At 38.7% G+C, this 23418-nt stretch overlaps 2 protein-coding genes across 2 annotated transcripts in view; one reads left to right on the top strand and one right to left on the bottom strand.

Moving 5' to 3' along the window:
* LOC111751558 (uncharacterized) overlaps nucleotides 1-23418 on the top strand; it is a 360216-nt gene that overhangs the window by 174419 nt on the left and 162379 nt on the right. The window lies entirely within an intron of this gene.
* On the bottom strand, nucleotides 1391-22076 carry SULT1C3 (sulfotransferase family 1C member 3). Its single transcript, XM_003413618.3, has 7 exons — nucleotides 21905-22076; nucleotides 18418-18546; nucleotides 12457-12554; nucleotides 4311-4437; nucleotides 3305-3399; nucleotides 1771-1951; nucleotides 1391-1547 (listed from the first exon to the last, which is right to left on the bottom strand). Exons 1-7 carry the CDS (start codon nucleotides 22074-22076, stop codon nucleotides 1435-1437), a joined length of 915 nt encoding a protein of 304 aa, XP_003413666.3. The 3' UTR covers nucleotides 1391-1434.

Raw genomic sequence — 23418 nt, 5'->3', positions numbered from 1 at the left:
TCAGCATTAGTCAGTACTCTGCTTAAATATTTAACCAGATTATTTTTCATGTGTTTAATTATTTGCATGCTTACTTTTTTTTTTTTTTTTGAGGAGCCCTGGTGGTGCAGTAGTTTAAAGTGATTGGTTGCTAACTGAATGGTCTGTAGTTTGAACCTGCCAGCCACTCTGAGGGAGGAAAATGTGGCAGTCTGCTTCCATAAAGATTACAGCCTTGGGAACACTATGAGGCAGTTCTACTCTGTCTTATGGGGTTACTATGAGTCGGAATCCACTCGATGGTAATGGGTGGTAGTGGGTAGAAGCATACTTTAGAAAGTGGGAAGACAGAAGAATACAAATAGGGCTTAACTTATTTCTGGGTGGAGTAGATATTTTCCGTATTATATGAATCAGTGCCACAGGAAAGCAAACCTTCCCACAAAATGTACCTTCCTGATATGTTGGCAGATACCTGGAGTTCTTCTATTCATCCTTTTAATGTAATACTCTGATCTTTGTCTAACTTGTGTAAATGATGGCAAATACTTTCTTAAGACAGGTTTTAATAAAAAGGAGGAGAAACAGAACATGGCTAAATGCATGGTTGACCAGCTTGGTAATCCTGACAATTGTGCCAAGAACTCTGTTTTTAAGATTCATGTAAAGTGATTTTTTCCAGAGTTGTGTCATTCAAGTTTTTCTTAAAGTGCACGAAGAGCTGCGTGTTTTGTTTTTGCCCCTTGACCTAAGTTAGGACTGTTTTTGCTTGCTAAGAAGTCCACTTGAAATACATTTTTTCCTCTGCTTCTCAATCTTTTATTGGCCACAGATGTGGGTTGTTTTTTTCTTGCAAGATAAATAAGAAAACTTGGCCTTTCTTTTTGGTCTTGAGACCATCTCCAGCTTGAGACCACCTCGGTCTGGCACAACTTGCTTATATTCTTCATTTTATCCTCTGCACCTCATGATAACATGTCAAAGAGTTGGGTCATCCTGTGTCTCTCAGTGCTTGACCATTCTGGACAAAATTGCTTCTCCTTTCATATTCTCCCTAGTGCTCACTTCTCATCCTCTTTGTATCCCTTGTTCTCTTTCTTTCATGTTGAAGTTCTACTCTTATTTTACTTATTTTTTTCATGAACTTTGCCTCTGGGAGGCCAGACTACTGTAAGCTAGTGATGGAGTTAAATCAAGTGTTTATTTTGCCTTAATGTAGGTGAGCATATTATCATGTGTTAGCTGTCTATGTGAGTGATCACATAACTTAATTTTAAACTTTCTACCCAGGATTTGATTACATCTTGATGAAGTATTGCCGTGGTGGCATAGCATCTATAGATAGTGTGGAAATGCTTAGGATTGGAGGAATAGTGTAATTGCTTTAAGTATTCTTATCATGAGGCTGAAATGGCTAAAATCTAAGAAAGTTCAGGATGGACTACTTAATTGCTCTCAGATCTCTGTGCGGAAGGTCAAGGTGCTTCCTGCCATCTTCTTCTGGTAGTCCTTGTCAAATTCTTCATTCTGGGCAACAGTAAAATAGTTCTTCCAGTCTCCAGGCATCCCTGAAACAAGACAAAATCTTAGTGATTGCTACAGGAGTTCATGAGGAAGAAGCATGCACTCTTAAAACCCTCACAAGAATGGGGAAAAATAGGAAGCTTGCCTTTCAAAACTTGTACAGAGGTGTTGCTGATGAGAATAAACAATAGAACATGAAACCTTACTGGAAAATCTAAGCAGGTCACAGAGTCCAATTTAGTATCTCAGAATGTAAGTCTCACCTACCTTTCCTCATAAAAGGGGAGATGGAGTGGTCCATGATGCTGGTAGGCAAAGTGGTATAGTTGGCCATTGGGTTTTGCTTCATTATATCAAAGGAGGTATGGTAGATAATTTTATTCAGAATTTCTTCTGATATTTCTTTCTCCAGAAACTTCAGTATCTTCTGAATTTCCCTCTTTGGGTCCTGTAGGTAGGACAGTTAAACAAAACAAATAATCAGATCTCCTGTTAGGCAAGACATTCTACTTGGTGGACAAGCAATGTTTGGGGAGGGATAAGTTAAGGAATCAATTCAAATAAATTCAACAAATATTTCTCAAGTGACTACTATGTAGTAGACCCTACAGAAACACAAAAATGAGGACAGTCTCTGGCCTCAAGAAGTTTACACCGCAGAAGAGGAATCAAATATAAACACAACTAAATGTAATACCTGGCTGGGAAACGACATGCTGCCCGCATGCAGAAGTGCCATGAAATTTGAGAGGAAGGTGAATTATATCTGGTTGGACGAGATAGGACAGGTTGTATAAAGGAAGGAAAATGTGAGTGGTGAAGCACAGCATGACTGTCTCGAGTATTTGGAATACCAAAAAAAGAAAAAAAAAAATCAAACCTGTTGCCATCGAGTCGATTCCAACTCACAGCGACCCTATGGGAGAGAGCAGAACTGCCCCATAGAGTGGATTTGAACTGCCAACCTTTTAGTTAGCAGCTATAGCTCTTAACCACTACGCCACTAGGGTTTCCTTTGGAATATAAGTGATGGCAAAAAAGGCCTATGAGTTTAATAGGAGGTAAGTAAGAGAAACGAATAAAAAGACATCTCAAACTGATGCAGATATTTGAACCCTTGTTCCTTGGTTCTTTCTGAAACTCTTAAACTGCTCACACAATCAGAGATATAGAAAGAGAAGGAGCTACAGCTTTTGATTAGATTTTAGAGGACAGCTTAGCCATGGAGTAGGAGGTAGTTTTTTAATATTAGAATATTTACCCCTGCACCATGAAAGTGAATTTGTGATGCCACTCCACTCAGAATGACTTGAAGTAGAGAAATCAGTCCACTCTTCCAATAGGTAGGACTAATCCTGTCAATGTTTGTATGGTGTAGACTTCTGTTTATGCTGTGGGCTTGGAGTGTGAGAGGGAGAGAACAAACCTAGGCACTTTTCATACATTGATAAATTTTTACAATAACTTTGTGAGACAGATATTATACTCATTTCGCAGGTGAAGAAACTTGGCTCCTAAATGTCAGGAGCCAACAGGTCGATTTGATTATAAAACACGAACTTTACAATGAGGGGGTTTTAGGAGAAATAATTTTCTGATAATTGTACACTGAACTAAAGAAACTGAGAAGATTAGAAATAACAATAAAAGAATAAAACTGAGGTTTGAAAGAGTGGCACAGAGAGAGAGGACTCACACTAAAGGCTCTTCTGTAGGACAGCCTACAATGCCAGGGTTCTAACTGGGCTATGTTGTATCAGAGAATGTGGGAAGATTTGATGGAGACCAAACTGATCCTCACCTCCTTCATGTCCTCATAGAAGAGGTAGAGAATGCGATGCTTGTCTTTTGCATCCCACCATCCCTTTACATGGTCATACCAGGAGCCCCACAGCACTGAGGGAAGGGGAGAGAGAGGGCGGTCAATATGAGTTTGATACAAAAAGACATGAATGTCTCAACATACGTGAAGGGTAATGGGCATTTAATAAATACAACCAGAAGACAAAGGCTGTAGGCAAAATTCTTATTTTTAGAAGACGGGGGTTTTAATACTTAGGGTAGATGATAAAAAGTTGTTCTGGATTCCTTGGTTTATATTTCTACCCTTGAACTTCTGCATGAGTGATTGTCTCATGGCTAGAGATTCATAGTCTTTTATTTTCTGTGTATTACTGCATAGTGCAATAAATATTGTTTCCTAGCGGGATGTTTACCAGATACTTAGACACCCTTACTCTTTGTGACCATAAGTGGGAGGAAGAGAGGTGCACTGGGTATCTTTTGTTGGCTCTGCCAAATCCATTCTCCACCCTGCTCCACTTTGCTCTGTGCCCTTTAAGGTTGATCTATATGGACTGTGTAAGTGGAGTCCCTTGTCCTAAGTCTTATAATTAGGGTCTGCCAGTAAGAGGCATTGGAAGGAGTTTGAAAGCAGGAGGAAAGTAAGGACACTGTATTTATCCCTACCGCCTACCCCTCCATTGGCTCACTGTGGTTGATGGCTTCCCTCTACCAAAGGCTCAGCTCCAGTTCGGGGGTTCTCTCCTGTTTCCAGGTGGCGATGTCTCCCTGCTGTTGCTAGCTTCAGAGTCTTGCACTACACCTGTATATTTCCTTAAATCTGCCACAGCTTTGTAAAGAGCCTCTTTATTAAACTCTCTTCAAATGACCCAGGTTAAGTGTGCCATCTATTTCCTCTCAGGATCTTGATGGATTGAATGAATCTTTCAATGAAAAACCTTCCTGTCTGATGTCAGTAGATGAATGAGTAAGGAAGTGTGAACTCCCAGTTTTCTTTCATTTACCTTTTCCAGCTTTGAATGACTCAATATATTCTTCCCAGGTACCGGGGTCAGGCACCATTTTATTCATTCTCGAGAAATGGTAGTAGGACACCAGACAGTCCTTGGCATTTCTAGCCACGTAGATAATCTGGAATCAGCCAGCAAGGGCAGTGAAAAGCAGAGAGAATACAAGATAGAAAAACACAATTGTTTCATGCAGAGAACCAAGTTATTAGAAACTTTCTTAGTAGAATCTTGGACTATCTCATTTGAATAACTGGATGTCCATTTTTCTATTATCAAAGTGACAGTATGTTCCAGTTTCCTGAGGGGCAGCTCCAATTTATGTCTGTGGTGTTAGCATAATTATTATTAAGAGCATCCTCTTTCTCTCTTAAAAGTATCCTTGTTTGGATGATAAATGTAATATTTACCTTATGATAGTTCTGGAAGTTAAAGAGGTTACCCATGGTATTTCTCAGTGTGTGAAAGGTAGGTGCTCCTTGGCTTTCACTCAGCAAGAGATCTAATTAGATGATAGAAAAGCTAAAGCAGTTAGCCGTTTAGTCTCATTTCAACAGGATGAATTGCTGCCGTATAGATGAATTTTCACTCCTACTTTTCATTCATTGATGAAATTGCAGGACCTCTGAGGACAGTGTTAGTCCACCTTTGAAGCTGTTTGTCATGAATGTCTTCTCATAGGGAAAAAAAAAACACAAAAAACCCAGTGCCATCGAATCAATTCCAACTCATAGCAACCCTATAGGACAGAGTAGAACTGCCCCATAGAGTTTCCAAGGAGCGCCTGGCAGATTCTAACTGCCAATCTTAACCACTACACCAACAGGGTCTCATAGGAAAGGCAAATTATCCTGTACTCTGGCATTCTTAACTGCATTTTTCATTTTTACTGGCATTCTTAACTGCATTTCCCCCATTACTCCCCTAGATGAGCATAGTCTTTGATTCTGTTTCTTCTTGTCCATTTTCCTGCTACAAAGGATGCATAGCAACCGTTTGTCTTTCTAGTCAACATTCATAAAAGCAGTGAGGAAACCAAAAAATATGGTATCACTGCAAGACATTATTATTATTGTATAAACATATTTCTTAATGTTTTTGTTGGTTATTTTTGCAAATCAAGGCCTGAGTAACTGGAAATATGGGAAGCCTTGGGCTAGACCAGAAAAAACGTAGTAAAAAATATTTGTGGTGTGGAGTTAGGATCCCTAGATTTTACTTAATGTCAAATATTTAATTTTTCTGAGAGCCTGTTCATCCATCACAAAATGAAAAGCTTGGACTATACTCTTTAAAGCCACTTTCTAATCAAATAACCCACAATTCTAAGTGGATAGAGGAAGGTGATGCCGTTGGAATTATATATTATTTAGAAGGCTTGGTTTTTTGCAAAAATCAAATTTTATGTGATGACTAACTAAGTGTAACTATGTCTTCTGACGTGGAGTCTACACAATTTGGAAATACCAGTAGAAGTCACACGGTGAGATTCACAGTAAATAAGATTATCCATCTGTGGCAATAAACCAAGTAGTCTTTACACTGAAACTCAAGTCAAGGTGACCTAGGTATGATCTCAGGTAGGCAAGTCAGAAAAGGGATAGATAGCATTTTGGTAAGTGGACACCTATTCAATCACATTATACTTTGGAGGTAGGAGATAGGCAAGATGAAGAGATGGTGAGTCACCGAGACTCAGAAAAGGAGAGAGTCAAAGCAATCGCTGGCATTGTGTATATGAGCACTGCCTTGAGGAGAGTGTGTCTTGGCCTTTGTAGTTTCCTTGGTAAGGATTCAGTCTAGCAGGTGAGACAGTCTACAGTTACCTTAGCTGAGAGATACTTCTTAACATCAACTCAGTCTCTCAGGAACTTTCAGATAATTGGGCTTCCAAAGTAGCTTGCCTACAGGGAGATGTGCTGGTCCAGCTGATACAAAGATCTGAGTCTGCTGGGGAGCTAGCGGTAAATGTTTATTGCAATTTTTTTTTATTCGCCTTAAGTGAAAGTTTACAATTCAAGTCAGTTTCTCATACAAAAACTTACATACACGTTATGTGACCCTAGTTGCTCTCCCTACAATGTGACAACACACTCCTCCTCTGCACCCTGTATTTCCTGTGTCCATTCAACCAGCTCCTGTCCCCCTCTGCCTTCTCATCTCGCCTCTGGACAGGAGCTGGCCACATAGTCTCATGTGTCTACTTGAGCTAAGAAGCATACTCCTCACTAGTATCATTTTATGTCTCAAAGTCCAGTCTAACCTTTGACTGAAGAGCTGACTTCAAGAATGGTTCTGGGCTAATGGAGAGTCCGGGGGCCATGTCCTCTGGGGTCCCTCCAGTCTCAGTCAGACCATTAAGTCTGGTCTTTTTATTAGAAATTGAGTTCTGCATCCTACTTTTCTCCTGCACCATCAGGGATTCTCTGTTGTGCTCCCTGTCAGGGTGGTCATTGGTGGTAGGCGGGACCATCTAGTTCTTCCAGTCTCAGGCTGATGGAGTCTCTGGTTTATGTGGCCCTTTCTGTCTCTTGGGCTTATATTTTCCTTGTATCTTTGGTGTTCTTCATTCTCCTTTGCTCCAGGTGGGTTGTGACCAATTGATGCATCTTAGATGGTTGTTTGCTAGTTTTTAAGACTCCAGATGCCACTCACCAAAGTGGGGTGCAGAATGTTTTCTTGATTTACTTTATTATGCCAATTGACCTAGATGTTTCCTGAAAACGATGGTCCCCAGACCCCTGCCCCTGCTAATCTGTCCCTAGAAGTGTTTGGTTGTTTTCAGGAAACTTCTTAGCTTTTCATTTAGTCCAGTTGTGCTGACTTCCCCTGTATGGTCCTTCCTTTCACCTAAAATAGTTCTTGTCTACTCTTTAGTTGGTGAATACCTCTCTCTCTCCCTTCCCACCCTCATAACCATCAAAGAATGTTTTCTTCTGTGTTTAAACCTTTTTTTGACTTCTTATAATAGTGGACTCATACAATATTTGTCCTTTTGCAACTGACTAATTTCACTCAGCATAATGCCTTCCAGATTCATCCATCTTATGAGATGTTTCATGGATTCATCATTGTTCTTTATTGTTGCATAGTATTCCACTGTGTGAATATGCCATAATTTGTTTATCCATTCATCCATTGATGGGCATCTTGGTTGTTTCCATCTTTTTGGTATTGTAAACAGTGCTGCAGTGAGCATGGGTGTGCATGTATCTATTCATGTGAGGGCTCTTATTTCTCTAGGATATCTTCCAAGGAGTGGGATTGCTGGATTTTATGGTACTTCTATTTCTAACTTTTTAAGGAAGTGACAAATCGATTTCCAAAGTGTATATACCTTTTTACATTCCCACCAGCAGTGTATAAATGTTCCAGTCTCTCCACAACTTCTCCAACTTATTATTTTGTGTTTTTTGGATCAATATTTTTCTTTTTTGTTGGGGTGAGATGGTACCTCATTGTAATTGTGATTTGCATTTCTCTAATGGCCAATTATCATGAGCATCTCCTCATGTATCTATTAGTCGCCTTAATGTCTTCATTAGTGAAGTGCCTGTTCATATCCTTTGCTCATTTTTTAATTGCGTTATTTGTCTTTTTGGTGTTGAGATTTTGCAGTATCTTGTAGATTTTAGAGATTAGATGCTGATCAGATTTGTCATAGCCAATTTTTTTTTCCCAGTCTGTAGGTTGTCTTTTTATGCTTTTGGTGAAGTCTTTGCATGAGCGTAGGTGTTTGATTTTTCGATGCTCCCAGTTATCTAGTTTCTCTTCTGGTGTATGTGTGTTGTTAGTAATGTTTTGTATACTAGTTTATGCCATGTTTTAGGGCTCCTAGCATTGTCCCTATTTTTTCCTCCATGATCTTTATTGTTCTAGATTTTATATTTAGGTTTTTGATCCATTTTGAATTAGCTTTTGTGCGTGGTGTGAGGTATGGGTCTTCTTTCATTTTTTTGCAGATGGATATCCAATTATGCCAGCACCATTTGTAAAAGAGACCGGTCTTTTCCCCAATTAATAGACTTTAGGGGTTTGTCAAATATTGGCGGCTCGTAAGTAGATGAATTTATGTCTGGATTCTCAATTGTGTTCCATTTGTCTGTCTATCTGTTGTACCAGTACCAGGCTGTTTTGACTACTGTGGTGGTATAAAAAAACAAAAAACCAAACCCATTGCTGCCAAGTCAATTCTGACTCATAGTGACCCTATGGGACAGAGTAGAACTGCCCCATAGACTTTCCAAGGGGCGACTGGTGGATTTGAACTGCCGTCCTTTTGGTTAGCAGCTGTAGCACTTAACCACTACTCCACCAGGTTTCCTGTGGTGGTATAATAGTTTCTAAAATCAGGTAGTGTGAGGCCTCCCACTTTGCTCTTCTTTTTCAGTAATGATTTACTTATCTGGGGACTCTTCCCTTTCCATATGCAGTTGGTGATTTGTTTCACCATCTCATTAAAAAATGCCTTTGGAATTTGGATCAGGAGTGCATTGTATCTGTAGATCGATTCGAGTAGAATAGACATTTTCACAACATTGAGTCTTCTTATTCATGAGCAAGGTATGTTTTTCCACTTATGTAGGTCTCTTTTGGTTTCTTGCAGTAGTGTCTTGTAGTTTTCTTTGTATAGATCTTTTACGTCTCTGGTTAGATTTATTCCTAACTATTTTATCCTCCTGGGGACTATTGTAAATGGTATTGATTTGGTGATTTCCTCTTTGATGTTCTCTGTTGGTATAGAAGAATTCAACTGATGTTTCTTTGTTTATCGTGTATCCTGACTGTTTCCTGAACTATTAGTTCCAGTAGTTCTCTTGAGGATTCTTTAGGGTTTTCTGTGTATAAGGTCATATCATCTGCAAATACAGATACTTTTACTTCTTCCTTACCAATTCGAATGATCTTTATTTCTTTGTCTAGCCTAATTGCTCTGGCTAGGACCTCTAGCACAGTGTTGAATAAGAGCAGTGATAAAGGGCATCCTTGTCTGGTTCCTGTTCTCAAGGGGAATGCTTTCAGACTCTCTCCATTTTGGATGGTATTGAGTGTTGGCTTTGTACAAATGCCCTTTATTATGTTGAGGAGTTTTCCTTCTATTCCTATTTTGTTGAGAGATTTTATTGTGAATGGGTGTTGGACTTTGTCAAATGCCTTTTTTGCATCAATTGATAAGATCGTGTGGTTCTAGTCTTTTGTTTTATTTAAGTGGTGGATTACACTGATTGTTTTTCTAATGTTGAACCATCCCTGCATACCTGATATGAATTGCCTTTGGTCATGGTGAATTTTTTTTCCAACATATTCTTGAATGCTATTAGAATTTTGTTGAGGATTTTTGAGTTTAAGTTCATGAGAGATATTGGTCTGTAATTTTCTTGTTTGTAGTGTCTTTACCTGGTTTTGGTATCAGGGTTATGCTGGCTTCATAGAATGAGTTTGGGAGTATTCTATCCTTTTCCATGCTCTGAAATACCTTCAGTAGTAGTGGTGTTAACTCTTCTGTGAATGTTTGGTAGAATTCTCCAGTGAAGCCACCATGGCCAGGGCTTTTCTTTGTTTGGGTTTTTTAAATTACCTTCACAATCTCTTCTTTTGCTATAGGTTTATTTAGCTGTTCCACAAAAAAAAAAATAAATAAATAAAAATTTTTTTTTTTCCTTTTTTTTTTACCTCTGTGGTTTTTTTTTTTTTTTTTTTTAACCTCTGTTTGTGTTAGTTTAGGTAGGTAGTGTGTTTCTAGAAATTTTTCCATTTCCTCTAGGTTTTCAAATTTGTTAGAGTACAGTTTTTCATAGTATTCTGTTATGATTCTTTTAATTTCAGTTGGGTCTGTTGTGATATCGCCCATCTCATTTCTTATTCAGGTTATTTGCTTCCTCTCCTGTTTTTCTTTCGTCAGTCTGTTCCGGTGGCTTATTGATTTTGTTGATCTTTTCAAAGAACCAGCTTTTGGTCTTGTTAACCCTTCCAATTGTTTTTCTGTTCTCAAATTCTGCTCTAATTTTTATTATTTGCTTTCTTCTGGTTCCCGGGGGCTTCTTTTGCTGCTCTCTTTCTATTTATACAAGTCATAGGGATAATTCTTTGACTTTGGCCCTTTCTTTTTTTGGGTGTGTGCATTTATTGCTATAAATTGACCTCTGAGCCTTGCTTTTACTGTGTCACAAGGGTTCTGGTGTGAAGTGCTTTCATTCTTATTTGATTCTATGAATTTCTTTATTCCATCCTTAATTTCTTCTGTAACCTAGTAATTTTTGAGCAAGGTGTTGTTCAGTTTCTATATGTTTGATTTTTTTCCCTTGCTTTGTCTGTTATTGATTTCTACTTTTATGCCTTTATGATCAGAAAAGATGCTTTGTAATATTTTGATGTTTTGGGTTCTGTTAAGGCTTGCTTTATGACCTAATCTGTAGTCAGTTCTGGAGAATGTTCCATGTATGTTGGAAAAGAAAGTATACTGTTGGATAGAGTGTTCTGTATATGTCTATGAGGTCAAGTTGGCTGATTTGTGGTGGCATTTAGATCTGTTCTGTCTTTATTGAGCTTCTTTCTGGATGTTCTGTTCTTCACTGAAAGTGGTGTGTTGAAGTTTCCTACTATTACTGTGGAGCTATCTATCTCTCTGTTCAATGCTATTAGAATTTGTTTTATGTATTTTGGAGCCCTGTCATTGGGTTTGTAAATATTTATTATGGTTATATCGTACTGATATATTTGACCCTTTAGTCATTATATAGTGTTCTTCCTTATCCTTTGTGGTAGATTCTACTTTAAAGTCTATTTTGTCAGAAATTAGTGTTGCCACTCCTGCTCTTTTTTGATTGTTCTTTGCTTGATATATCTTTTTCCATCTTTTGAATTTTGCTTTGTTTGTGTCTCTAAGTCTAAGGTGTGTCTCTTGTAGGCAGCATATAGAGGGATCATTTTTTCTCACCCACTCTGTCACTCTCTGTCTCTTTATTGGTGCTTTTAGTCCATTTCCATTCAGCGTAATTATTGATAGGTATGAGTTGAGTGCTGTCTGGTGCCTTTTTTTTTGGTGTGTGTGTGTCGTTTGTAGTTTCTTTTTTCCACTTAATTTTCTGTGCTGAGTCGTTTTCCTTTATATATTTTCTTTTCCTCTTTTTCATTGTTATTGCTTTTGTATTTGCTGAGTCTTTACGTTTTTCTGGTTTTTTATTTTGATGTGTTAGGATTGTTAGTTTCCTTTGTGGTTACCTTAATATTTACCTCCATTTTTCTAAGTTTAAACTAATCTTTTACTTCTTTATATTGCCTTGACTTCCTCTCCATATGAAAGATCTGTGACTACATTTTTTAGTCCCTCTTTTTTGTTTTAATGTTGTCATCTTCTACATAATGATGTCTCTGTTTTGAGTGTTTTAGCTTTGATTTATTTTTGTGATTACCCTATCTGGGTTGATATCTGGTAAGGATAATTGATGGGTGGTCTCCGTTTTTTGTACCCTGAATCCACCACCACGTTCCTTTTGAGGCCATAGTCCTCAAGGGCTACTCTTAGCTAATGACTGTCTGCAGCAGGGATATGTAGGACTAGGCCTATGAGATTCAGGACTCCTCTGATGGTTGACTTTGGCTCCAGGACTCTGTATCGGCCTGGCTAAAGCTTGCTCAGGGCTGCAATGTAGTCTGAGTCTCTGTTTATCCATCCCTTTTTTTTGCCTCTCTCATTCACTGGGATCAGACCTGCATCATGGTTATATGACATTCCATCCCTACTTTATCTCCTTTTATGTTTTCCCTCACAGAATTTTCCCTAAATGAATCTTTTTTCACATCTAACATGGCCTTGGCATTTGCTTTTGGAGGACCCAAACTGAGTTACCAGTCTTTCTCAGGAGATACCTACTTTGTTGCATTGCTTACAGTGTTTGACTATGGCAGTCAATCAGAATGATTTTACCTGGAAACTTCGTAGTTTGTATCCAGAAATAATGTTTTGAAGGCAAGGCAGATCCAGAGTGCAGTGTTTGGGAATGTGAAATAATGCCACCGTCTGCCCCATATCTCCACTGGTTATTTGTTTTTCAAGGTTTTTTGTTGTTGTTGTTGTTATCACTTAGAGGCATTCTTTGGCTGTACTGATTAAAATTGGGTTTGAAATGTTGGCTCTTCTTACCTTTGAGTTTTCTTTCCAGAAGGAAGGTGGTAACATCTGAACAGGCAGATGAGTCTTCAGAGTTCTAGGAGAAGGCATTTTGTTAGCCAGATCCAGACCTGGGAAACAAGGTCAGACCATTCAGCTGCATATTTTTATTAGCTACATGGATTTGATATAAGTGTCTGGCCAAACATATGATATCAGATTGACCAAAAAAGTGACTTTTTGACTAAAATAATGGTTTTAGGTATCTATGTTTTCCTCCTGATGACAACTTAACTGTCAGCCTGGTAAAGGAAAGCACTAATGAGATATTGCAAAACTACTGAGACAACATTACTCGCCTCATTGGTTGGGGACTAGTGTGTGGTTGTGTGGGGCAGGGAAAGATGCTTTGGGAAGTTTGAGCTTGGTGAGAACTATGACTCCAACAAGTCCCTGAATGTTTTATTCTTCAGGCTTTTCTATTCCTGCAATGAAGAAGAAAGGAAGCTGGAGAAGAGATGCCATCTCTCTTAAGGGAAAGAGGTTATTGGGCTAGCTCTACCCCTCTAGCAGTTCTGTGTAAACAGCTTTATTTAATCTTCCTTTCAAGGTCAAGGACCACAATAACTACCAGTCATGTGCTAGCATGTAGCTCTGTACTAGGATATATCTTAAGGAGAAAAAATTGAACCTTATAGTTGTCAAGTCATTTTTCAAAGTTAGTATGTGTGAGAGCCAGGATTAGAAATTGGTCTGCTTGTGCATATGGGGCACAGTAGAGGATCTTAAGACACTTGTAAAAAACAGTAGAGGGGAAAGGAAGACTTAGATAAAACACAGACTTCATCACTACTAGATATAGAAAGTACAACACTAAATGCCAAAATGATAATTGTAAGATGGAATTTGGTCATGTACAGCACAAATTATAGGGAAGGGGTTCACAAGTAAAGCCTAAGTGTCACTCTTAGAGAAGCACAGCTTCCTAGGGGGCATTAGATACACAGAGATGGGAAGCTACACTTTGGAGATGTGGCAGTGAAGGTAAAGAAGGAAATAAGAAAGATACAATGAAAGATATCGTAGAAATGAAAGGAAACCGTGCATGACAATTCCTTCTTCTCCTCCAACCATAAACACCTTCCATAAGCAAAACTGCACAGAAGAGGGCAGAGCTGACATAAGAGGGTATTTTCAAATTAGGAACTCAGTCTATAAAATTAATATGAATAGAAAAAGTTAGACCTCATGATATAAATTAAACTACTATTAAAAAATCAGAAAAGGCAAATCGAAGCATTTAAGTTGATGAATATTATCGGTTCCCCTCCGAAAAAAAAAAAAAAAACCTACAAAGCTGAACCAAATTATATCACACACTTAACTGAATTAAATATCAGTTTATCATATCAAATCAAATATCAGTGACATGAAGTCTGGCCATCCTCACTTCTAAGGAGCACTCTGGCTGTATTTCTTCCAAGACAGATTTGTTCATTCTTATGGCAGTCCATGGTAAATTCAATATTCTTTCTCAGCACTGTAATTCAAATGCATCAATTCTTCATCAGTCTTCCATATTCACTGGAATATTCATTCAGTTGCGTATGGAGCCGTTGAAAATATCATTGCTTGGATCAGGCACACTTTAGTCCTCAAAGTGACATCTTTGCTTTTTAACACTTTAAAGAGGTCTTTTGCAGCAGATTTGCCCGATGCAATACATCGTTTGATGTCTTGAATGCTGCTTCCATGGGCGTGAACATATTGGTTCATCTCTTTTACTTCATCATTTCTTCCATTCGCTTTAGCTACTCGACATTCAAGAGCAAGTTTCAGAGTCTCTTCTGACATCCATTTTGGTCCTTTCTTTCTTTCCTGTCTTTTTAATGTCCTTTTGCTTGCTTTGTGTACAATGTCCTTCATTCATCCCACAACTCATCTGGTCTTCTGTCATTGTGTTCAGTGAGTCAAATCTATTCTTGAGATGGTCTCTAAATTCAGGTGGGATATACTGAAGGTTGTACTTTGGGTCTAGTGGACTTGTTCTAATTTTCTATAGCTTCAACTTGAATTTGCATATAAGCAAGTGATGGTTTGTTCTGCAGTTGGCCCCTGCCTTGTTCTGACTGATGATATTGAGCTTTTCCATGGTCTCTTTCCACAGATGTAGTCAATTTGATTCCTTTGTATTTCATCCAGCGAGGTTCACGTGTATAGTCACTGTCTATGTTGTTGAAAAAACATATTTGCAGTGAAGAAGTTGTTGGTCTTGCAAAATTCTATCAGGCAATCTCCCATATCATTTCTATCACCAAGGCCATGTTTTCCAACTACCAAATCCTTCTTCTTTGGTTCCAATTTTTGCATTCCAATCACCAGTAATTATCAATGCCTCTTTGTTGCGCATTTGATCAATTTCAAACTGCAGAAGTTGGTAAAAATCTTCAGTTTCTTCATCTTGACATTAGTGGTTGGCGCGTACGTTTGAACAACCGTATCTACTGGTCTTCCTTGTGGGGATATTATCCTATCACTGACAGGGTTGTAGGTCAGAATAGATTTTGAAATGTTCATTTTTGATGATGAAGGCAATGTCATTCCTCTTCAATTTGTCATTCCCTGCACAGTAGATCATATTATTGTATGATTCAAAATGGCCAATACTAGTCTATTTCAGCTAACTAATGCCTAGGATATCAATCTTTATGAATTCCAGTTCATTTTGATGACTTCCAATTTTCCTAGATTCATACTGTGTACATTCCACATTCTGATTATTAATGGATGTTTGCAGCTGGTTCTCCTTATTTTGAGTTAAGCAATATCAGCAAATGAAGGCCCCCAAAAGCTTTGTTCCATCTGTGTCATTAATGTTGACTCCACTTTGAGTAAGGAGCTCTTCCCCAGTCAACTTTGAGTGCCTTTCAACCTGAAAGGCTTGTCTTCTAGCACTATATTAGACAATGTTCCCTTGTTATTCATAAGGTTTTCACTGGCCAACGTTTTTTACAAGTAGATCACCATTACTTCTTCCTCATCTGTCTTAGTCTGGACGCTCCACTGATACCTGTCCACCACGGGTGACCCTGTTGGTATTTGAAATATCAGCGGTATGGCTTCCTGCATCACAACAACATTCAAGCCACCACAGTATGACAAACTGACAGATGAGTGGTGGTGAGTGCCATAAAACTGGAACATTACAAAAAAATTCTCTGATCACAGTACAATAAAACTAGAAATTACACACAATACTGAAAAAAGAAAAAAATACCTTTCCACCTGGAAATTTAAAATGCATATTAAAAACCTCCAGGGTAAAATTACAGAAATTTTGAAAAATGGAAATGAAAACGTGACATATCAAAAACAAATGGATTTGAAACAGTGATCAGAGGAAAATTTATAGGCCGAAACAAACAAAGAATGAGAGAAAATAAGTGAACTAAATTCCTAGCCTAAAAGCATTTAACAAAACCCAACATCCACTCATGATAAAAACTCTGAGGAAACTTTCTCAACCTGATAAAGGGCATCTACAGAAAACCCACGGCTAACATTATACTTACTGGTGAAAAACTGTATGCTTTCCTCCTAAAATCAGAAACAAGACAAGGATGTCCACTCTTATAATTTCTATTAAACATTGTTCTGGAAATTCTAGCCAGTGAAACATGGCAAAAGGAAGAAATAAAGGTTATCCAGATTAGAAAGGAAAAAAATAAAATTGTCTTTATTTACAGAAGATGTGATTTATAGGAAATCTGATAGAATCTACTAAAAAGCTACTAGGATTAATATGCCAGGGTGTAGGGTACAAGGTAAAAATATAAAAATCAATTATATTTCTATTTAAAAAAAAAAAAAAAAACCTGTTGCCGCCGAGTCGATTCTGACTCATAGCAACCCTGTAGGACAGAATAAAAGTGCCCCATAGGGTTTCTAAGGAGCAGCTGGTAGATTTGAACTGCCAACCTTTTGGTTAGCAGCTGAACTCTTAACCACTGTGCCACTGGGGCTTCATATTTCTATATGCTATAATTTTTAAATGTTTTTATATTTTACTTTATAATTTTTTTTTAGCATAAAATATAAAAACATTTATAATAGAATAAAAGAAAAAATACTTAGAATTAAATTTGACAAAATATATATAAGATCTGTTTATGAAAGCTACCAAACATTGCTGAAAGAAATTTAAGACTTAAATAATTGGAGATATAAACTGCATTCATAGATCCAAAAACTCAGTATTTTTATTTTTAGGAAATCTATTCACAAATAGATCAATTTAATCCCAATCAAAATATCCAAACTAAACCTAGTGCCTTCAAGTTGATTCCAACTCACAGTGACCCTATAGGACAGGGTAGAAGTGTCCCATAGGGTTTCCAAGGCTGTAAATCTTTATGGAAGCAGACTGCCTCATCTTTCTCTTGCAGAGCGGCCGGTAGGCTCAAACTGCCGACCTTTCAGTTAGCAGCCGAGCACTAACTGTGTACCAGGGCTCCTTATAATCAAAACATCAGCAGCTTTTTTTTTTTTTTTGTAGAAACTGGTAACCAATTCTAAAAATTGTATGTAAATACAAAGGATCTAGAAACTAAAAAACTTTAAAAAAGAAGAACAAATTTGGAGGACTTATAGTACCTGATTTCAAAAGTTATTATACAACTAGAGTAATCAAAACAGTGTAGTATTGGCGTAAAGATAGATGTATGGTTGAAAGGAAGGGAACAGAGGATCCAGAAATATGCCCATACATGTATGGTTAATTGATTTTCGACAAAGTTGCCAAGGCAATTCAATGGGAGAAAAGATAATTTTTTCAACAAATGGTGCCAGATTAATTGGTTAAATCAATAATATGTTTCTAAGTTTTTTTTTTTTTTTTAATACGTGATGTGGGAAACCCTCGTGGCTTAGTGGTTAAGTGCTACAGCTGATAACCAAAAGGTCGGTAGTTATGATCCACCAGATGCTCTTTGGAAACTCTATGGGGCAGTTCTACTCTGTCCTATAGGGTCGCTGTAAGTCGGAATTGACTCGATGGCAATGGGTTTTAATACATATTGTTACTGTTGTGTGCTGTCTTGTTGATTCTGACTTGTAGCAACCCCACATGATGGAGTAGAACTGCCCCATAGGGTTTCCTAGGCTGTAATCTTTACAGGAGATGATTGCTGGGTCTTTTCTCTTATGGAGCCACTGGTGGGTTCCAGCCATCACCCTTTTGGTTAGCCACCAGATGCTTAACCATCGGGCCACCAGGGCTCCTAATACGTACTATGTATTATTATTTTACAAATGAGACATTAGGCTTGGAGAGATTTAATAACTTGCTTAAGGTCACCCAGGTAAGAACCCAAACTCGTTTTTGCACCTGGACTGTTTCCAAGGTCTATGCCTTTTTCACCATAGGGTTATCGCCTATTGCAAAAACTGCTATTTGTTACTATTTAATTTATAAAAACTTGTAACTTTTCCCAAACTGAATGCAGACTTTTCAAAGGTGCTGCCTGTGTCTTATATTTCTTAGTATCTTTGGTGTGAAGCCTCACAGTTGCTGATTATAATGATACTATATGTAATTTGATTCTCTGGTAGATAGGTTATAGATAAATTATGTCTGAAGACAATTCTCCATGAGATACTAGCACAGTGACACAGGAATGTAATTCTTAATCACCGGATGCAACGGGTCCTCCATCCTCCCTTCACTGTGTTATATGTTCATGGTTTCTTTCAAGCTCTCAGTCAACAGTAGGGAATGTGCTGTCTGATGCTACTGGATCATATCTTTTAGGAAAGGAATTTTGGAGTCTTTTTCCCAGAAGTAGGCATTTTGACCCTAACCTCCTTCAAACTTCTGCCCGGTTCCCCTTGGAAATATTTTCAAGAAGGCTGATTGTAGAAATAATTTTCCTCTTAGATGTGAACTGACCCAGAATGGTGGTTTCAACCTCATGGGTCTTAGCTGGGAAAACTTACCTGAGTTGAGAGGTGGGGGTAGAGTCCACTCAATGAAAGGATGCCGGTCAAAGGTGTTGGCCCGCTGGCACTTCTGCACATCCCCATCATTTTGGATCATGTCCACAATCTCCTGTGTCCAGGTTGTGCCTGGAAGCATTAGTTATTCTTAACTCCACCCACTAACTTATAATTTGTTTCATTATTTATTTATTTATTTAGCTAAATTCACATTCACGGAGTCTTGAGCAAGCTCAGCTCACTTGTCACCTCCTCTGTGGAGCCTTGCATGACACCTAGAATGGACGGTATCTCTTCTCTGAGCACCATTGATCCTCTGTACTCATTGTTACTTCCTGTTTACATATTTGCCTCCTTGCGATACTGATTGCTCAGTGGAGGTAGGGACTTGTCCTTTTGTTCCCTTTGTCCCTATTATCTAGCATAGGGCTTCACACATAATAAATGTGGCTTGATCCAATGAATATTGAATTGAATGAATGGAGGGAGATACGAAGATGAATTAGTCACAGTCCGTGCCTTAACAAGCTTAGATTTTTTCGAGAGAGAGATAAGATATGGCACAGACTATTTCTTGCCTAGGTAGTATTTGTTCTTCTCTTTTCCCTCAAATTAATGTAGCTTCAATTTTTAGCTGAGCATATAGCTGCTTGGCTTAAAGGCTATATTTTTCAGCTTTCCTTGCAGCGAGATGTGGTCATGCCACTGAATTCTGGGACATTGTCTTTAAAGGAAGGGGACATGACTTTATTCCTCCCTTTCTACTCTGTGATGTTTGGAATTTTCATATTATGGTTAGAGCTATAGAAGTCAACTGAGACCATAAAAACAAGAGCCACATCTGAATATGATGGGGGAGAAAGTTAGAAGGAGCCAGGGTCTTTGATGACCAATGCAGTCTCCATTTTAGCTCTGGATGACCAGCATCCAGACATCTTTTTCTTTTGTTAATATTTTGAGTTTTATGACATTTGCTGCAAAAATTAATCCTAACTGATACAAAAATAAGAAATCAAACCCATTGCCGTCAAGTTGAGTCTGACTCATAGCAACCCTATAGGACAGAGTAGAACTGCTCCATAGGGTTTCCAAAGCTGTAAACCTTTATGAAAGCAGACTGCCACATCTTTCTCCCGTGGACCAGCTGGTGGGTTTGAACCACCAACCTTTCACTTAGCAGCTGAGTGCTTAACGTCTGTGCTACTGGGGCTCCTTAACTGATACAGGACATACAGTAACCAAAGGGGTGGACTGTGGCAGAGAGTGTTAATTGTCTACCAAATGTCCATTTTTCTCTTTACCATTTTTGTGGTCTAAGTGGCTCCAGCCAAATCTAATTTTAACTTATACGTGATACATATAAACAAATAAGTAAAAAAATAATATAGGATAAGAGTCATAAAGGATGTACATACAAAGTGCTACAGGGGTTCAGAAGAGAAGGGTTGAAGGAATCAGGTAAGACTCAGTTGAGGAGATTTGTTTGGAAAAAAAGATTTAAATCAGGAATACAATGCAAATGAATATCTCCATAAATGAGGCAGAGCATCCCAGGTGGAGGAAACATCAAGAGCTAGGATAAAGGCAGGCTCACGCCACTTTGGAAAGCATAAGTAGGGCTCACAGGAGGTTAAGTCATGGTGGAGATGGCGGGGGAATAAGGCTGGAGAGGTCGTTTGGGACAATCTTATGGAGGACCTAGGGGTTGACTGCATAATTTCCAAGGTGAACTAAAACAAAATTTCATCCCTGAGGTGCATTAAAAGTTTAAGTTAACGCCTGGGCAGTGAAGCGTCCAGGGCAAGCCAGTGCAAAAATATTGAGAAGCTGAAACTTGCCAACAGGAAGCTCCTACCCTAGTTTATTAAGTAAACCCTAGGTAGCAAGTAGCCCTGGTGGTGTAGTGGTTAAGAGCTTGGCTGCTAACCAAAAGATCAGCAGTTCAAATCCACCAGCTGCTCCTTGGGAACCGTATGGGGCAGTTCTACTCTGTCCTACCGGGTCGCTAGGAGTTGGGATTGACTCAGTGGCAATGAGCACGGAGCAGTGAGCAAGTACTGGCTAAATGAGAGTGGAATGAGGTGAAGGAGTAAAATCTGAGCTGAGAGAGACAGAGAGGAGAAAAAAAAATTTCAAGGCTGTTTCAAAATAACCATCGTAAACAGACCCTCTTCTGAAATCTTTCTGGTTATGAATATTAAGTGTTCCTCCTGTGGAGTCAGATAGCCTCTGCAAACACCTCATGGCCTCTGAAAGATTTTCTCAAACTGGTTACAGCTTAAAGTTCTTTACCACACTCACGGTGCTTGAAAGTATAAGTACAGATAAGGCTAGGAAGATTATAAATCATTACATCACTGTCTTTCCCGATTATGATATTCCCAATTCCTGTACCTTTCCTCGGAAACCCTGGTGGCGTAGTGGTTAAGTGCTGTGGCTGCTAACCAAAAGGTTGGCAGTTCGAATCCACCAGGCACTCCCTGGAAGCCCTATGGGGCAGTTGTACTCTGTCCTGTAGGGTTGCTATGTGTCAGAATTGACTCAACGGCAATGGATGATGATGGATGTACCTTTCCACAAGCCTAAGATACCTTTTGCCTACTCTGACTCTTGTTTTTTTCCACAAACTCTTTTACAGTATGTACCAGAAAAACCAAACCAAACCCAGTATGTACTGTAAATACTAAACCAGTTGCCCACTTGCCAGCAAGGTGATTCTGACTCATGGCAACACCATGTGTTTCCGAGTAAAACTACGTTCGATAGTTTTCTTTTTATAGTGACTGTGATCTTTTGGACGTAGATTACCAGGCCTTTCTTGGGAGGTGTCTCTGAGTGGATTGAAAACACCAACCTTTTGGTTCGTACCTGAGTGCTTCACTGTTTGCGCCACCCAGGAACTCACTTATAAATGTAGTGCATCTATATATAATAGTTTGTAACTGTTTTATACCCATAACTGTGTTACATACAGAAAATAGTATACAAAAACTATTTGACCAGACTCATAAAAAAAAAAAAATTTTTTTTTTTATAGGGTTGCTATAAGTCGGAATTGACTCAATGACACTGGGTTGGGTTTATTAAATGCTGAAGGAGCTTCTTGTGGGCAAGGACTGTGGTTAATTTCAGTAGAGCTTAGCAGATGAGATCAGGGAGTGTCTGGTTTGGTGAGATTACCATAAGAAGACATGTGCTATTTTGCAGATAATTTGCTTTTGTATAACTTTGTAATTCATTCATCCCTTGGGGGATTTTGGATTATGGTCATCTCTTTCTCTGTCAGGGACCTAAACAGGAGAATCTTAGGTCCTGAGGAATGAGAGCCCATGAGCAAGTCTGATTTTCATTTTTTCCAAGGGCCAGTCCTGGTGAAAAACCTTGTTAATTAAAAAGCATGCATTTTTTAAAATTTGGAAGGCCCACTCCAGGTAGTATTGCTCTGCTAAAGCTGGCTTTAACCCGACCACCATTTTCTGGTACTCACCTGCCTTTGCATAGGTGGAGATGAGTAGATCATCAGGTTTCGCTTGGAAATTCCATATTTTGTCCCAGTTATCACTTATCAACTTGGTCATAGGAATTCCATTAATTTCTTTGGTTTCTGGTTGTAGATATTTTTCATCCAAGTGGAGATCTTTCATCTTCTCTGAGGACATCTTTCTATGTGGCCTGGGCTGGTGCTTAAGAGAAAGGAGTACTTGTGTCATTTCTAATACTTAAAGTGGTCATTCCTTTTTTTAAAATTTATTTTATTTTTTGTTGCTGTTGAGAATATAAATGGCAGAACATATACCAATTCAACAGTTTCTACATGTGAAATTCAGTGACAGTGATTACATTCTTCAAGTTCATTCGTTTACAAAAAATATTTTTCTGAGAATTAGGAGACATACATGGTGTGAACGCTAATGTTAATTTACGTGGGAGAAGTCTCAAGTGAGGGAGCCTGAAGCATTTTAAATAGCTTTGTTTTAGGGAGTAGAGAGAATAAAGAAGTAAACACATTTCTGATGGAGGTAAATGCCACAAGGAGATGAGTTAAACAATGACTCTTCTGGATTGGCTCATTAAAGATGGCCTGTCTGAGGCAGTGGCTGATAAGTGGATTCCTGAATAACAAGAGCTGGCCATGTGGGATCAGGCGCAGAGGGTCCATTGAGTTCCTAGTCACTTGCCAAGTTTGAGCACCAAAAAGAAGGCCAGAATAGAATTACTGCTTAATATATTAGATGGTCAGGTTTCAGCAGAGCTTCTAGACTAAGACAGACTAGGAGGAAAGGCCCAGCAATCTATTTCCAAAAATTGGCCAATAAAAACCTTACATATCACAACAGAACATTGTCCAACTCTCTTGCTTTAGACATATCATCAGGAGGGATCAATCACTACAGGAGGACATCGTGTTTGTTGAGGTAGAGGGCCAACAGAGTGAGGGAGACCCTCAGTGAGATGGATTGGCACAATACCTTCAACGGTGGACTTGAACATTCTGACGATTATGAGGATGATGCAGGACTGGGCAACATTTTGTTCTGTTGTGCATAAGGTCACCAGAGTTGGAGCCGACTTAAGAGTAGCTAACTAACTAAATATTAGTTGTATACAAGCAAGTGGTGAAGCAAGATGGGGGGCGGGTGTATTGACTAAATTAGGTCTAACCTAAGTCACTATAAAATTGAGAGAAGTTACAGAAGTAGATAAGGTTTAATTTAAATTCCTTTGTAAGTCATGGACTTGGGGTTCCCTATTGGCATAGTGACAATAAAAATGTTTTACAAGGGGAGGGGGCCAAGATGGCTGACTAGGTAGACGCTACCTCGGATCCCTCTTCCAAAAAAGACTCGGAAAAACAATCGATCACATACATGACAATCTACGAACCCTGACCAACAAACACAGATTTAAAGAGTTGACCTGAGTGACAGAGACCGAGGACGAACAACTATGGGGAAGCAGTGACTGTTTTCGGAGCCTGGAGCCAGCGTCCCAGTCAGGAAA

This window comes from Loxodonta africana, chromosome 15, assembly GCF_030014295.1.
Source record: "Loxodonta africana isolate mLoxAfr1 chromosome 15, mLoxAfr1.hap2, whole genome shotgun sequence".
NCBI classification, from domain to species: domain Eukaryota; kingdom Metazoa; phylum Chordata; class Mammalia; order Proboscidea; family Elephantidae; genus Loxodonta; species Loxodonta africana.
This window is presented reverse-complemented; position numbering and strand designations above follow the sequence as displayed.